Here is a 17,402-nt window from a genome sequence, read left to right as displayed (position 1 = left end):
CTATCCTTCCACCTCCCTATTTCGTGGTGTGGACTTCTGAATATCATAGTAATGTCTCATGATCGATTTTGGAGGTGGGAAAGACCAATCCGTAAGCTGGCATCAGCATGCAGGGGTTGGACGTTTATGCAGTTCTGTGTCGATGTGCAGAGTTGGGATGAAGTTGCGACGGAGGCCAGTATTGTAGTGAATCCTAATTTGTTTCAATGGGATTACAGGAGTTAGTTTAGCCTTTATCTTGCAGACTCGTGCCCCGTCACCTAGTGACTTTTAACCTACTTAGCTTGCTCTGTCTTAGCCCATTTAATTATTTAATTAATCTAAGATGGCTGCCTTGTTTATAGTTAGGCCACTTGTTATGCTTTGCATTATCAGTGCCACCGCGCTAAGGCATCAAGATCAAGCAACAAAGACAAACAAACAGTAGGTGTTCACACTTAGGGATTTTCCCTCTCTATCCTTTTGAGGGATTTGTTCATAATAATTGCCGTCCCAAGCATGTCTGTTATCTATTGTTTGGGAACACACCTACGTCAGGGGTCCTGGTAGATCTGTATAAATATATCGCACTTTAGACAGATAATCAAAGGGATTCCGACCAGAGGGCATCGCCACCATCGCTGATACCTATGCTGCACGTTGTCTGACGCTGACCCAGTCTTCGTGTCCCTGCGGAGTTTGAGATAGAGACCTCATACCAAAGTTACGAGGGTTGGGGGCTCCTCTCATGGACATGGCTTTGGTAGATTAGGTTTAGCAAACCCAGCTCTCCTTTAGATAGGAGGTTAGGCCTATCACATTAGGGTATTAGGGCAAATTACATCTCGTAGGTATTTTACATGCATTGCAAGATGGCGGGGGTCTTTGTAATAATGAAGCTCGTTTTCACAATTCTGTTTCTTGAACTATTCATTATCCTAATCATTGCAGCCCATGCAACATATCGCAAATTGCAGTTGTGTTAAATAAAAACTATTGAAGCTTTACTGCATCTTTGTCACTGCCTGTGTTTGTATGAGACATGATATATCTGTGTGAAAGTGGTAATCTCCGTTTAACCACGACATTCCCTGAGATGTCTTATTCCCGAGTCCATGCTTAAAGGCTGCCACAAATCACCTTTTACTATTGTGTTTCTGGTGAGGTGCTGCTAGTGAGCCAGTAAGGTTGGGACAACAGTTGCGACTAGTTGTAGGATAGGCATAGTCTCCTACAGACAAAAGTACTGTCATCCTTAAACCTTCAGTCTTGCCTAGAGCAAGAGTCCAATCTACGACAGTATTGCCAGCTGTTACAGCAGTTTCCCAATCCAGTTTGGAGAGATTTACAAGGTGCGGAATCTACAGGTAGATGGTGTTCAGCAGAAATGTGGGTCTTTGTGGAAGAACCTGAACACTGCATCAAAACTGTTGTGTGATTGTGGAATTCAGTGTTGCACCAGTCAATTCGAAAAATGCACCTTGATGTTCTTGAAGTTTCTGTTTGAATAATAATTTTAAACAATCATTCACTGCTTTTCTTGCCCTTACATAATTTTCCCTCTCATGTGGAATCTTAAATCCTCAATAATTGGAGTGTGTTGAGGTATTCAAGCATGTTGGACTTCATATTTCCGCAAGCAATCACAAAGTATTCCTTTGTCTTGCTCCTCCAGGTCCTTTAACAGTCGGAGAATAAACAGGATTATATAATACAACACCTTAAGTACAATTAATAACTGAAAAAATGAAACGTTTTTGCTTCATCTAGTGAGTGCTTGCAGTATTAAGTGGGAATGTCACATTTTATTTTACATGTGATAACAAATGTGATGTTTTTTCATGATTTCTTTTGAACTTTTTTTCTTTTAAAATATAGTTGGTAAGCATCAGTAGTAAAGGCAGAAGTGCAAAACAGTATATTCTATGTAGTGCATTATGTATTTCCTACACTAGTTGTTTTAACTGTGCAAATAATATTAAGTAATACAACTGATTCTTTTAAAATGTGATGAAGTCCCAACTTTGACATGGTTTGTTATGATCATTTCAGGAACAACGTATCATTTCAACAGCGTTACTAGCAAGTCAGATGAGTATTCATCAGATACGTGGTTCACTTTTAGCATTTTGCTAATTACTGCAATTTTAACTGAAAAGTTATGGAGTTGCTTTCTTTTGTCAGTCACTACTTATGGTGAAATACACATAAAATAAAAGTAGTGAGCCCAATCATAATATAAATAAGTGATGCACTTGTGGTTCCTGTCATTTTGTGTAAGCTGTGGTTTAGTTTTCTTTAACTTTTTTTGATGTTCAAATGAGAGTCAGAATGTCACTCGGTGCACCGTAGAACTCAAAAGCACATTTGCTGCAGTGAATTCAAAAGTGCGTTTGCTGCCAAACACGGAAATACACTTATGCTTGTATCTTCAAAATAATTATTCTTTACCTTTCTTGTTATAGAAATGAGTTGTCATGGCGAGAAGAAATACAAGACTATCACCTTGGAAAACCAGCACTATATTGAAACAAAGGTTATTCACTATGATCCAGTCTGTGTTTCTTCGATTACTGATGAGAAAGTGTCTGCGTTTGAGAAGCAAAGCATAGCCCTTCAAGACAGTGGAAGTACTGACAAAAGATTGGAGCTGAAGGAAGACAATAACAGCAGTGTGGAGAACTCCAATAGGTAAAGAAAAAATAATACTGCACATGGTATTTATTAATGTTATGCAGCAATGACAGCAAAACCTTCTAAATTATGCAAATAAATTAGTTACTAGCCCACCGCCCACTGCAAACGGTGTACTAGTCAACCCCTCCCTTAGCAGCTGAGTAGACTGGTGACAGTAACAAAGAACACGTGCTCTATAGATTCCTATTCTGAAGAAGAATTTTAACGAAATTATCTGGGACCTACACACTGCAGAGCTAATACCGCGGATGATCCTAAAAGCATAACACAAGCGTTGCACTGGAGGTAGTCAACCAACAGCAATAGGTGAAAGTTACTGCAAAGTACAATTTCTCCAGTATTGGATCTTTAATAGATTCACATGCTTGAATATTCCCCTTCATCAAAGTGGGAGTCCCATAGTACCACTATAAGAGCAGTACATTATACACTAATATGCTACAATGTAATGGATAGCCACTGCAATAGCCTATCCAAATCCTTTTGTAAAAAAAGAACCAAACATAGGGCACAACCATTCCGACCACAGCACCTTGTGGAACCTTCCCAATAGAGGCTGAGTTCCTCAGATTTTCTAGCACAAGTGTGATAAAGGCGTAAATGAGGAAATAAGGGAAGCCCTTCGGGGTGGGGGTGTAGGGTGGGTCGCATGAGAATCTATGAAAGATGCCAGTACTGGAGAATTGTAGTTACAGGTAAGTAACTTGTTTTCTTCTCCAGTATTGGATCTTTCGTAGATTCACATGCCCAAATCAGAATAGCAAGCAGTAGTAACAGTTCACAATTGTGAAAAAACAAATACCCTTAGTGGATGGCAGGTAACAACATGATATAACTCTGTACAAATGGTACTCTATAAAATTAAACATGAATGATATAATCACACTATGAGAGATGAAATGAGAATCAAAAAATAAATTCACCTCTATGGAGAAGAAGTGGGGCTTATTTTATTGGAAAAGATGATATAAAGCTACTTGTCTTACAGCTGCGTCCATCCTGGCTGGCAACTCCAAGCAGTAATGGTGCGTGAAAGTATGTGTGTTTTTCCATGTAGCGCCACAACAGATCTTCTCCAAGGAAATACAAGCAAAAAAGGCAGCAAAAGTGGATATTACCTTTGTAGAATGTGCTTTAGGTTTGAGTGTGAGTGGCTTACCCACTTTAAAATGGCAAGAGTAGAAGACTTACACTCTATTGCAGTGGCTAGCCATTGCACTGTAGCATATTTGTATATAATGCACTGCTCTTATAGTGATAACTTTGGGACTACCACTTCGATGACTGGGAAGATTCAAGCATGTGAATCTATGAAAGATGCCAATACTGGAGAACTGTAGTTACAGGTAAGTAACTAGTTTTCATCTCATTTTTTCACCAGTGGATATCCTTTGCTTAATCGGTGTGCTGCCCCTCATTCCCCTAGCCAAGGCACACTCAGCATTTCCTAGTAACACACCATGACATGTAGGCACACATTTTCATGAGGCTCACAGATGTTAGGCCTGCTAAAAAGCCCCTAAGCTGGAAAGCCAGAATAATGAACTTGGCCAGGAGTCAGAAGCTGCGCTCACACCACATACCGTATCAAAGGCCCCCCTCAGGGTGCACATAGACAATGCTCTTCAGACAGCAAACTTTTCAACTTACAGCCTCTTTCAGCTGATGTCAATCCTCTAATGACCCTTTTCTAGAAACATGAGTGGCACACAGTTAACTAAAGTAATATCTATAAATTTGTAGATTCTATTTAACTAAATATATTTCTTGAAAAAGAGGCCTGTTAAGAGAACGGTAAAGTTTCTCAACCCAGTCTCTCTTTTCCTCTCTCCCTCTCTTTCTCTCTCACTCACCCTTATTGTTCGTCTCCTCCAGAGCATAATTTGAGAAAGAAAAAGTTCTGGTGCCCGAAGCTCTGTTCAGAAGCCAGCAGCCAGTGCAATTAAACATTGGTGCATTGAATACCAAGGCTGTTAGTCTTTAATCCACTACCAGACACTTCCTGCCACTTTTTCTCACTATTGCATGTTCCTGCTATCTCCTTTTGCGATGGTTTTGCTGTCTGTCTTTCTCTGTCTTTCTGATCTGTGCTCTTGCACTCAGAAAATATCTAGTGCGTGGAACAAGTGCCAGTCCCCCAAACTGAGTGCCGGTGCCCCCACTGGCAACAACTATCTCAAATTAAGCATTCCTTCAATTATTCTCTCTGGTTGGTCAGAAGCTGTCTTTGTGGCCTGTTTCATATCTATTGTGTGGATGAAAAACTGTACAGACTGAATGAAGTTCCATGAAGTCATAGTGAATGCTGCACAAAATAGTGACTCACCTAAAGGTATTTTGTCTTTATGAATGTGACAAACAGCCTGCTTCTGTCCATGTGGATCAGACCAAGGTAATGCATGGATGTGTATGGATGAGATTACAGTACAAACATACTTTTTTTTCTTCCAAGTATGCATTTGCCTGCAACAGTACCTGAGCCCCCTTTATTAGTGTGCTGAAAGCATATGGTCCCATTCACATGGACTTGCATCCCTAGACCTGGAATTGTCCTGGCAAGGGAAGCCACTCTGAAGAGGCCAATGTACTGGAGAGATACAAGCTCACGACCATCATATTCCAGACTCAAGGCACAGCATACTGAATCAAAGAAAAGTCAATGGGACCATACATCCCAGCTTGCAAAAACTAGCTCAAGAAACATCTGTATGACCATATAGTTGATGACTTGCAGCGGTCATTCCAGCACAGGAAGTGTGGTGAGCTTGCATCATGTCCGATCTGACTGGTACCATCATTGACTTTGTAGAAGTCTTTGTGAGCTCCATTCCAGTAACAGGGAGGAAAAAAATATTTTGGTCTTAGGCTGTTATCCTGTTGGCTGTGCCATGTCTTTGAGATTCCCAGACACTTTAAATCATACCTTTTACCCCCACTTTTCTAGCAGTATAGCAGTTTTCTGTTATGAAATTCTCTCCGCTACTTATGAACATTAGAATTTCTCTTCCCACATAGTTAATCCCCAGAACCCCATTCTCAAAAACATTCAATAAACAGAACATAGCAATAAGAGAGTACAATTTCTATATAGCAGCTTTTTGTTTCTTAAGGAAAATTCCAATTAGCTAAATTATTGCTACAATCAGACTGCAAAACCTGGGAAATTGTACTCTGTTATAGGCTGAGCCACCACTGTGCTAAATGGGATTGTACCTTTAGGGAATTCCAAAGGCTATCCCATGCAGTGTAGCTTCAGTGAGGCAGTTTATTTTTTCTGTCCACCATAGAAAGTTACCAGAACACTGCTTTATTTCTAAGGTTCTATTATGCCTCAAAACCTTTGTTCTATGAGTTTTTGTTCGCTTCATTAGACTTCTTTTTCCATCTTATTTGGATTACTGCATCCTTTTACAGCACAAATCTCTTTTTTTATCTTGTTTTTTTCTGTTAGATTGTTTTTTCTTTTCTTCTTGTGGTGTGTGTTGGGGTGTAAGAAGTCCTACAAAGGCAAGCACTAGGTTTGTGTTGTCTGCCTCCACTGTCCCAGTGTAAAATCTGCTTCTAAGTGTCATACCAGTGACACAGGGACTTGGAAGAAGTTCACCTTAGAGCTGCACAATGAAAGTGGGCTACTCTGCCTCAAAGTCCACCAGCTCCAGAGGGGAAAGGGCGCTGTTACCCTCCTTCTCTGCCCTTGTGTAAAGGTCTGACCTCTCCTTGGATGCTCCTGCTGCTGATTGTTTGGGTATACAAAGTTGATGCACTTGACAGGACTTTCAATGTAGGGACGCTGAACAGAGGCAGTCACTGTTGAGGCAGTCACTGTTGAGGCAGTCACTGTTGAGGCAGTCACTGTTGAGGCAGTCACTGTTGAGGCAGTCACTGTTGAGGCAGTCACTGATGAGGCAGTCACTGTTGAGGTAGTCACTGTTAAGGAGAACAAGGTCTTATCTATCAGGGTCTGGTGGTAGTTCTTCGGTAAGGACAATTTATTTGGCATGAGCCCCATGCCCTGCATGAATTCCTTTTGTTCATCCATTGACATCAAGAGGTCAAACAATGATACCAAGCGAGGAAGTTGAAATGTGGAGGCACATTCTGAAAGTTTCACCTTCTCTAGAGCCACCGCTCCATAAAGAACTCCAGCCTTGTTACAGCCATACAGAGCCTAAAAGTATTTTCCTATTTGTCTTTAGTCCTGTTGGCTGCTCATGTCACTGTGATGATCAAATCTGTTTCTAGTCACTGGGTTTCCAGCAATATCATGGTTATCTGAATGGAGTTATACCCGAGGAACTCACACAATAGTGGTAAAAGATAACACCAATAGTTAATTTGCCCCAGAAAGTCATCAATGCAGACATAGAAGTCAGGCCACCTTTCAGTTTTGTTAGCCTGTGGATTACCTATTATTATTGAATTTCCTGACTAGTCTTTCATTCATACATCATTGAGAAAAAATAACTTGTAAAAGCAGACGCTGAGTTAACTTTCTAGTGGGTAAATTCAAGGCTTGCTTCTTGTACTTTGTAAGACTCCACAGTGGAAATTGTGCCTTGGTTGTTGGGGGTTGTCAAAGTGAACAGGCTTTATATGTAAAGCAGCACATTTTGAAGGCAACCCAAACCTCTAGGGGTAACCAGTGAAGAGTCCTTAGAATTGGATGAACGTGATTACTTATTTTGTACAAATTATCAGGTGAACTGCTGAGTGTACAAGAGCACTCAGTTGTATTGTCTCCATTATTGATGAAGATTGCAGTTTGTGTGGGAATAGCACATTGGCATTTCTGCTACTGGAATAAATAATATCCTGATATTCAGGCATATTTAGGTGCAAAAATACCATGTGAATACCATGTAATACCAAGTAATTCCTTCAGCGGCCCCTAAGAAATGAAAAATGTCTTCCTGGATCAGTTTTATTGCAACCACACCCACATTCATTTGCCATTATTCACTTGTTTCATATTCCGACATATCATCAGATTTTTTTTTGATTTTTTTTATTCCTTTTCGAGTGATAGCAGCATCACAAAAGTGTTATAAAACACACCAACATCCTCTCCCAGCTCCTGCCCTTGTGAGTGGGCACCTATTTTGCTAGTTCACTTTACAACCATCAAATATCAACTTTTTACATTGTCCATGCTTTATGCACCTCCCTTTACATGGGTGTAAGAAGTAGGCTTATAATTCTTTTATGTTTCAATCAGTATCTTTCATTTTGTACTATATTTTCATTTTCTTTAATATGTTCTAGTTCATTTGCAACTAGATGCCATTCTAGCATGCCCCTTTTGTAGTGCACTCTGCATTATAGCTTCTTACAAAGCCCACATTCCACAGTTACCCATTTCAGCAATTCTTTCTCCCATTGCTGCATCATAGGAATTGCATTTTGTTTCTATTTTACTGAAATACATTTCTTCGCTACCGTCAACCCTAATTCTATTTTCTTGACATACTTGTTTGTTCTTTTATTTCTAGCAGCATTCCTAGCAGCTATGTCTGAATATCACATTGTAGGAATCGCATTTGTCAATGGCTTTAATTTTGCAGTGACATTGTTCCAAAATTCCTCTTTTTGCTTCACATTCCCACCACGTATATATAAACTTGGCAGTTATCACCTTAAAATTTAGGATAGCTGTCTGTGTAGTCCGGGTTCATTCAGTGTAACTTCACTGGGGTGATGGACGTTCTGTGTACGGACTTATAAGGAAAGTGTTTCAGTTGTGCAGTATGCCTAACTGTTTTGCAATTTTAAAACATTTGTTGCCACTGTGCCTCTCCCAGTTCCTCACATATATCTCTGTGCCATTGATTTTCTGGATGTTCTAGTCTCTTTTCCTCCTGTGGGAGCAATACCCTGTATATGGTGGATATAAGCTTCTCTCTCTCCACCGAAGACAGCAACACCTGGATTAGCCTGTCTTTTCCTGTGCGGCATCTGGCCATATCTTGCATTCATCAAGAGAACTGAGTTGTTGTTCTCCACTTTTTGGAAGAAGGCAGGGAATCCCAGCAGTCTCTACCCTTCTTATATGTGTTCTACTTTTCTGTGCCTTCCCTATTGTGTCTCCTAAATCATGAACCTGGGTGTGCATGGGCAATCATTCTTCTCCATAGTACCAGCTGTGGCATATACATGCATTTGTGACCCTGCAGTTTAGTCACTGTGTTCCACACTGTTTTCAGTGTTTGGTGTGGTGTTGGTGTACACTTAAGTGTTTTCTTCTGTACCGATGGGATGGCCAATAGTTCCCTTTGTTCCATTAATGTGTACCTGATCACATATTGTGTGTTGATCTCCCTTCTCTAACCAGGGAGCCACATGTTGCAGTTGTGCCTCTTGATAGTATTACCTCAAATTTGGTCCCTCCACCCTCCTATTCTTCCATGGCAATGTAACTATGTCTGGTGCTATCCTGGCTTTGCCATGCCCCCAGTAAAGTAGCCCCAAGTTTTTGTTTGTTGGTAATATTGCAACAGGCAGGAGAGACATTTGCTGCAGAGAGGTTGACTAGGACAGTGAGAGAGGCACTCCCAGGATAAGAGTCAATCGAGACAAGAGCAAGTTCCACAAATTTTGCCTGCTGTAAATTCCACCTCAGCACATAAAGAGTGTGAGTCTGGCTTCACTGGAGTTGATAGGTGGAGTGAATGAGACAAGTAGAGGACTCCCAGGATTACTCATCTGCGTCACAGCTGGCTTTGGCCACCCAGCCTGCTATAACATTATTCATTGCACATGAAAAGTGGGATACGTTGGCTGCTTCATGGGTAATTGGTGCAGAGTGAGGGACAGACAGGGCACGACCAGAAAGTCACTTGGAGCCTCATGCACCTAGGCTATTATAAAGTTGTTGATTTTTAGAGCAGAGAGGCTCTGGATACAATGGCCTTTTTACCAACAGACATCACCACTATTATTGTAAAACTCTGTTCTTGATTATATTGCAGTTGTTACGATATCTGTCCCTATTTGTGTTATGGCTTGCTAGGGCAGTAACCAACAGCCTGTCTCTTTAAGGTACCGTATTATAATGCCCAATTTTGCAAGCCTTACTCTACCACATTAAGTGTTAATAACCAACAAGCATCTAATTAGGTATAATGGAACAGTCTTGAATAACATGAAACAATTGGACTATCTAGGCTTGAGCTCTAAATTGTACTACTGTAGACTTTTTGGGGTGTATAATCTGTCTTAAGAGGTATCTCTTTTATCTTGAATTCCTTTGAGTAAAGGAAGCAGAGAGCATAGCATGACCTTGTTCTGCAGAGAATGCTGACACGTCAACACTTTCCACATTTTAAGTTTCATGTCTATGTGTGCATTCCATGTGGTTCAGATCCAGCAGCCTTTATGTTGCAAAGTAAAAGTTACAAAGCACTTATGATGATAAAGGCTTGTAGCATGGCTAGGAATAGAGAATGCGATTTATCTTCTAGAACTCAGACATTTTTGCCTTCTGGTTTGCATCAATTTGCCACCACTGGATATACTTCACTCTTCCATATTTCTCAGGAATCTTGGGCTAAATATCCAGTCACGTTTTATAAACATTCTGGAGTCATCCCAGCAGCCATTTCGCCTTACTGTGTTTCTTTTTACTAAACAGAAAGTCGCACTACTTTATGCTCATGAACAATTTTAAACATTGTAGAACCCATAGACCCGATGGCATCACCAGTGCAGTTAGCAAAAGATCTCATTAATAATATGCCTATTTCTGTCACCCTGCAAAGCACTTAATTAGGTTCATTCATTACCTGGCCATAGGTGCAGTTGGACAGCTGTAGCACCCTTTTTCTTAGAGTTGTCCACCAGAACGCTTGGTGTATTAATATTTTACCATATACTGACTAAAAAAGAGCCCCATGTACAAATCTACAGTTGATTATATTGCTTAACCTCTTATTAGTCGTTAGCCAGCAATCCTTAAATTTAGTTTAGGGATCAGCCCTTACTTGAAGTTTACTCCAAATGCTATGTTAAGCTGGAATTGCCTGTGAAACGTAGAAAAATATCAAATTAGGGCTTTCTAGGAACAGTCGGACATTTAAGTTAATTGGTACGCATTGGTCAGAAACAACATAATTATAAACATAAGTGTATACAGTAAAAAACATAAACTGTATAGATACCTACATGTCAGAATCCCTTTCAGGGAGCAACTGGGCAAGCAGGAGTTACTGGACCCAGCCATGGTGGTTGAGGCTTTTTACTCCTATTGTCCCAGGCCTTGACTTACTATGTTTCTGAGTAACTGGGCCAAGTATTACTCCTTCAGTACTTGACTCTCAGTGGTGGTATGGGTCGAGCAGTTCAACACTTTTCGGGAGTGGTAAGGTAGACGCAAGCAGTGCACAGGCTCACAGCTCAAAACACATTCTGTAACCCAAGTAAATGAATCTTTAGCCAGATACTTGCCTCTATTGAAAAAGTAGTATTTATATACGAACACAAAGTGAAATACAGCACACGGCAAAAATTACACAGTCTTTGTAAGCCTGCCACTCGAGCATTGTCTTGGTAAGTGTAGGAAAGTGCCACTTTTTGACATTGTCACTCCCAGTTTTTGTCTGGTAATTGATGCAATTTTTACTAAAAGTGCACTGGGTTCCTGCTAACCAGGTCCCCAGAGCCAGATCTCTTTCCCTAAAACTGTACAATTGTTCCCCAGTTGCCAATACCTTTGGCACCCCTGTAGGTCCCTAGTAAATGGTACCCCTGGTACCAAGGACATGGGTACCAAATAGAGTCCCCAAGAGCTGCAGCATGTATTGCAGCACCCGCAGGGATCCCTCACCTAGCAGATGCAGACTGCCATTTCAGGCTGCGTGTCCTGGTACAGCTAAAAAGTGAAAACATGACAAGGCATCTGTGTGCCTTGTCCCCTAACCCTGCATACAATATATGTAAGTCACCCCTATAGCAGGCCTTACAGCCCTAAGGCAGGGTGCACCATATTACAAGTGAGGACATATCTGCATGAGCAGATATGCCCCTGCTATGTCTTTGTTGATTCTCACACATAGTGAGTGAACAGGAAAGCCATTTTAAGTACATATGCTGGACACAGATCGCTACGAGTTTCCAGGTACATGATGGCTTTACTGAAAATAGGGAAAATAGGGATGTTTGGTATCTAACATCTCAAATCAATAAAGTCTCACTAATTCCAGTGATGGATTTATTAATACATGCACCCAGAGCACACCTTAGAGGTGCCCCCTGAAAACTTACTAACTAGCAGTGTGCAGACTACTTTTAGCCAGCCTGCCACCATCAGGCATGCTTCTTACCTCCCAGGATGAGAACCTTTGCTCTCAGGCAGTCAGGAACAAAGCCTGTTCTGGGAGAGGTGTTTACACACCCCACCTAAGAGGATGACCTGTGAATCTACATTCCAAGGCATGGTGCTTCAAAGAAGCCCCACCACCCATGCTAACCAGATCTGGCTTCACTCAGAGGAGAGATGCCGACCCCCCTGCCCCAGGACCCATTTGGCACTAAGACAGGCAGAAACTTTAGTATACAAGGAGGAGTGTCAGGTCAGACCCACCCCTAAGGTGAGCTGCCTGATGTGGACACAACATTTAGAAATCTGCCATCTTGGCGTTGGCCGAATTAGGAACTCTGTGACAGAGTTATACCCACTTCCACCAGGAAGTGGTCGTATAGGGTGTTTAGTGACCCCACGGGTAACTAGCTCATTGGCCACTACCCAACACTTCCCTAAATGCCCCTAAATTCGATATTCAGGGGAGTCCCTGGCACCAGGAAATCAGATTCCTGTTAACCTATGAAGAAGGACACTCAAGCTGCAAAAGCAAAGACGGAGGAAGAAGCGCCTGACCTGGAGCCAGTCCTGCCGACCTGTCTTTAACAAAGACCCAGGAACACTTGTGGAGCAGCAGAGCTGTTCCCCTGCATCTTGCAGGCATCCCAAGAGAACTGAGAGGACTCAGGACCACTGAAAACCGAACACCTGAAAGCACCATTGCTGCTTAGCCCTAGTTGAAGCAGACCAACAGTGCCAGCGTGGTCTCTACCCTCCAGACAAAACCCACCTAGGACTTACCCACCGGCACCCCCTGTAGCTTCTCCCCTCAACCACTCCCGGTGGAGCAAACCCCGCGCCTCAAGACACCTCTGCAGCTGTTGCTCCTGGCCCGTGGAGAAGTGGACCTAAGGTGTCCCCACATCCCAAGCATCTCATGATTTTAACCCACTTGTTGGCTCACCTCGACTGGACTCCCAGTCCAAGCCTGCAGCCTCTTTGTCACCCTACCGATCCCCATTGTCTAACATTGGGCACCTGATGTATACTACACCCGGTCACCCCAGTGCTGCCAGGTGTGACCTGTTGGTGTGGCCTTGACCCTTGCACAATACTCACCATAACTACAGGAGATTGGACCTGTAAGTCAAATTACTGTACCTGTATGCAGTACTTGTTTTTCCTCCATAGGATAACATTGCCGCATCTGAAAAATGCACTATCGACTTTTGAAACCTGAAACTATTTTTCTTGCAAAACGTACTTACCTGATCATATTGATTCTGTTGCCTAAAAAGATATAAAGATACTTGGTATTTTTGTAAATATATGTGGATCTCCTTATTGAGTTTTGTGTCCCATTTATTCACTGTGTGTGTATCAGCATATGTCTAATACTCTCCTCTCATAAGCCTAAGGCTGCCCGACCACACTACCCCCTAAAAGAGCACCTTGGGATTTTTAGAGTTGCCCCTGTCCACTGAAATATTGTATAAACAGCTAGCTCTCTGCAGTGAGAGCCAGATGTACAAAGATATTTAGCGATCGCAAATGTTGAAATTTGCATATTGCAACTGTTAAATGGCCTTGTACCATGTACCAACCCTGTTTTGTAAGTTACTGAATGCAAAATAGATTTGCAACTCACTGTTAGGAAAGAGGCGTACCAAGTGCGTCCCTTTTTAGTAGTGAGTCACAGGGGGATGTATGATTGTTTTGAAGCTGGGAATGCGGTCGCAAAACAATTGCAGTTACCAACAATTTCAAATTTGCGGGAACCCATTCGCAAACAGAAAGGGGTCTCCAAGGTACCCTATCCCCTTTGTGAATGGGGGCACCAACATTTTTTTCAGAGCAGGATACTGCTCCCCGGACCACTGCCTTCTCTTAAAAAATGAAACAAACATTTCAATTTTATTTTTGTAATGCATCCCTGTAGGAAGCTGGCTCTGCATAATCTATGTCAAAGTGAGATATAGGGGGTTATTACAACTTTGGAGGAGGTGTTAATCCGTCCCAAAAGTGACGGTAAAGTGATGGATATACCACCAGCCGTATTAAGAGTTCCATAGGATATAATGGACTCGTAATACGGCTGGTGGTATATCTGCCACTTTACCGTCACTTTTGGGACGGATTAACACCTCCTGCAAAGTTGTAATAACCCCCATAGTGTGCACAGAGTCCAGGGGGTTCCCCAGAGTCTAAAGTAGATGATACTAATGCTGCCTTTAGTGTTAGCGTGGTCGAGCAGTTAGGCTTATCAGAGGGTAGTGCAAAACATTTGTTGTACACACTCAGAAAATAGAAGAAGCACACACTCAATGACTTATATCTAGACCAATGGTTTTTATATAGCAAAAATATATTTTCTAAATTTATTTTTAGAACCACAAGATTCAAGTTGCAGATAAGTACCTCAAATATTCGTATTTCACACAGATATCAACAGTACTTTGTTTGAAATAGGTAAGTAATACAGTTTTTGAATTGTTGGCAATAATCTGTTTTAAAAGTGGACACTTAGTGCAATTTTCAGAACAGTTCCTGGAGGGAAGAAATGTTAGGTCAGTTTACAGGTAAGTACAACACTTAGTTTCATTTTCTGGGTTTTAGGACGTCCACTGGTTGGGGTTCAAGTTTTAACCCCAAACACCCATCACCAGCAACAAGGGGCCGACCGGGTGCAGAGGTCAAAGTTGAGCAATTTTAATGTCAGCTCTTATGGAGACAGGGGGTACTTGGAATTAGGCCTGCCTGCAGGTAAGTGCCCGTGGCTCCGAGGCCAGACCGGGGGGATTAGAAGAGCACTGAAGGGGCCACAAGTAGGCACCAAACACACACCCTCAGCGGCCAGGTGTAGGGTGCAACCAGGACGTTGGCTTTCCAATACTGGTCTATGAGGAGACGCCGGGAGTCACTCAGAAGCTGCAGGCGAATTCCGGGGGGGGGGGTGTCTCGGGCACACCACCGGTCGGACAAGGAGGAGGGCTGCCTGCTGAACGATGAGGCACCAGGGGTCAGTTTCTCCAAGGCCTGGGATCTGCGGGTGCAGTGTGTTCTTACGCGTTGGATATCTTTGTCCAGAGCTTCGCGTCACGGGGATCCTCAGTATTCCCTCTGCAGGTGTCGTCGTGGAGGTGTGGAGAGGTCAACCCAAGGTGGGCACTTGGTCGCAATCTCCTGGTGACCCTTTCTTGCTGGGTGGACCACCTGGACATGAGCCGTGGGTGTCTGGTGCACAGGGGTCAAGACTCACGCATCTGGAGTGAGGTGGGAGTCCTTGGTTGTAGGTTTCTTTAAACAGAGCCGCTGTCCTCAGGAGTTCTTGGTCCTTTTTGGGTGCAGGGTGGTCCTCTGGAGTTGGCAGAGGTCGCTGGGCCCGCTGGATGCGTTGCTGGTCTTTTTGCAGGTTCATTGAAGCAGGAGACAGGCCTGCAGGACTGGGACCAAAGCAGTTGTCGTGTTCCATCTTCTCTGCTGGGTGTTTCAGCTTAGCAGTCCTCCTTCTTGTAGGTCACCAGGAATCTGGTGAGCAGGGTTCAGGGAGGCCCGTAAATCCTAGATTTAGGGGCATTTTAGGGCTCTGAGGGCAGTAGCTTATAGCTTCTGTCCCTGAGGGTGGTTACACCCTCCTTGTTGCCCACTCCCTTTGGGGAGGGAGGGCACATTCCTATCCCCATTGGTCCCTGTCCTCCAATCCAAGATGGAGGATTCTGCAGGGAGGGGGTCAACTCACATCTGGACACCTTAGAGGTGGTCCTGGCTGGGTTGGTCACTTCTCCCTGTTTTCCCTAATTTTACGGCTGGACTTGCCACAAAAAGTGGGCCCTTGTCCGGCGGGCGGGCATCTCCACTAGCTGGAGTGCCCTGGGGCACTGTAACCCGAAACGCACTCATCCCATGTGGTCAGAAACTTGTCTGAAAGTGATATGCTGGCACAGACCGGTCAGTCTTACACTACCAGTTTGGGTAACATACAGGGGGCATCTCTAGGCTGCCCTTTGTGTGCAGTTTTCAATAAATCCCACACTGGCATTGTTGTGGGTTTATTGTGTTGAGAAGTTTGGTACCAAACTTCCCAGTATTCAGTAAAGCCAGTATGGTCCAATGGAGTTTGTAATGACAAACTCCCAGACCGTATACTCAACATGGCTACACTGCACTTTCAATGTCTAAGAATGGACTTAGACACTGTAGGGGCATATTGCTCAGGCAGCTATGACCTCACGTGTGGTATAGTGCACCCTGCCTTAGGACTGTAAGGCCTGCTAGAGGGGTGACTTACCTATGCAACAGGCAGTGGTTTGTGGGCATGGCACCCTGAGAGGGGTGCCATGTTGACTTTGTCTTTTTCTCCCCACCAGGACACACAAGCTGCAAGGCAGTGTGCATGTGCTGAGTGAGGGGTCACCTAGGGTGGCATTATACATGCTGCAGGCCTTAGAGACCTTCCCTGGCCACAGGGACCTTGGTACTATGGTTACCTTTTACAAATAACTTAACTGTGTGCCAGGGCTGTGCCAATTGTGGAAACAAGGATACAGTTTTAAGGAAAGAACACTGGTGCTGGGGCCTGGTTAGCAGGGTCCCAACACACTTTCAAAGTTGGCATCAACACTTGGCAAAGTGTTGTGGGGTTAACCATGCCAACAGTGGCACTTTCCTACGATCCTGCAATTGAAAAAAATAAATAAAAAAAAATGCTTCATTTTAAAAGCAGTCACAGACATGCTGGTCTACTGACCCTAGCAGACCACAATCCCTGTGAGTGCAGCCATTCCCAAATGTGTTGCAAATTGAGGCAGGTCCCTTGTGACCCATTTGCAAATCGCAGAGTCTGAGACACTGTTGGAGATCAGGTTTTGCAACGCGCAAATTGAAGTTGCTAAAAATAGAAATTTGTGAGCTGCAAAAGCTGACTTTCGTAAATCTTGCCCTATGTCCTTGAAACCCATATCCCTGTCTAAGGTCGGTGATCATTCAGGTTAGGCCTTGATTGGAAGTAGAAATCTTAGATGTTCCACAGTGGCTTCTTAAAACTCAGTGTCCCAGTGCTGCTGCACTTCTAGTCATATCAAGTTCCCACTGAGCCTCAATGGCTCGGCAGTCAGTCTTACCCACTGTCATTGGAGGTGCAGTTTGGTAGGCCTTGGTGCACATCAGAAGAATGGATTCTGTGATGAGGTGGCAGGCATCCACGATGCTCCTTCAGTAAGTCTTTCTGAGTCCGGCGGTGGTCTGGGGTACTCCTGGGTTCGGGTGATTGAATCAATGCTCGGCTGTCATAGGTGACAACCCGCTGCGCTGCTCTGGCATACATTGTCCAGTGGACGTGTCTTTATCTTCACTGCGGCCCCTTCCTGGCAAATGAGGGGTCACGAATAGCACACTTAGGGCGACGGCCCCTTTGGGTCTCAACACTGTGCAAGGG

The 17,402-nt window shown here is 43.4% G+C and overlaps 1 protein-coding gene across 2 annotated transcripts in view; it reads left to right on the top strand.

Annotated features, from left to right (window-relative positions):
- The window catches only part of BDP1 (BDP1 general transcription factor IIIB subunit), a 1,097,554-nt gene that overhangs the window by 860,306 nt on the left and 219,846 nt on the right, over nt 1-17,402 (top strand). For both annotated transcript variants that reach the window (XM_069224223.1, XM_069224213.1), the window contains exon 34: nt 2,445-2,670. In XM_069224223.1, coding sequence (XP_069080324.1) covers nt 2,445-2,670 — 226 coding nt within the window. The remainder of the gene's footprint in view (nt 1-2,444; nt 2,671-17,402) is intronic.

This window comes from Pleurodeles waltl, chromosome 1_1 (assembly GCF_031143425.1).
Source record: "Pleurodeles waltl isolate 20211129_DDA chromosome 1_1, aPleWal1.hap1.20221129, whole genome shotgun sequence".
In the NCBI taxonomy this organism is placed as follows: domain Eukaryota; kingdom Metazoa; phylum Chordata; class Amphibia; order Caudata; family Salamandridae; genus Pleurodeles; species Pleurodeles waltl.
This window is presented reverse-complemented; position numbering and strand designations above follow the sequence as displayed.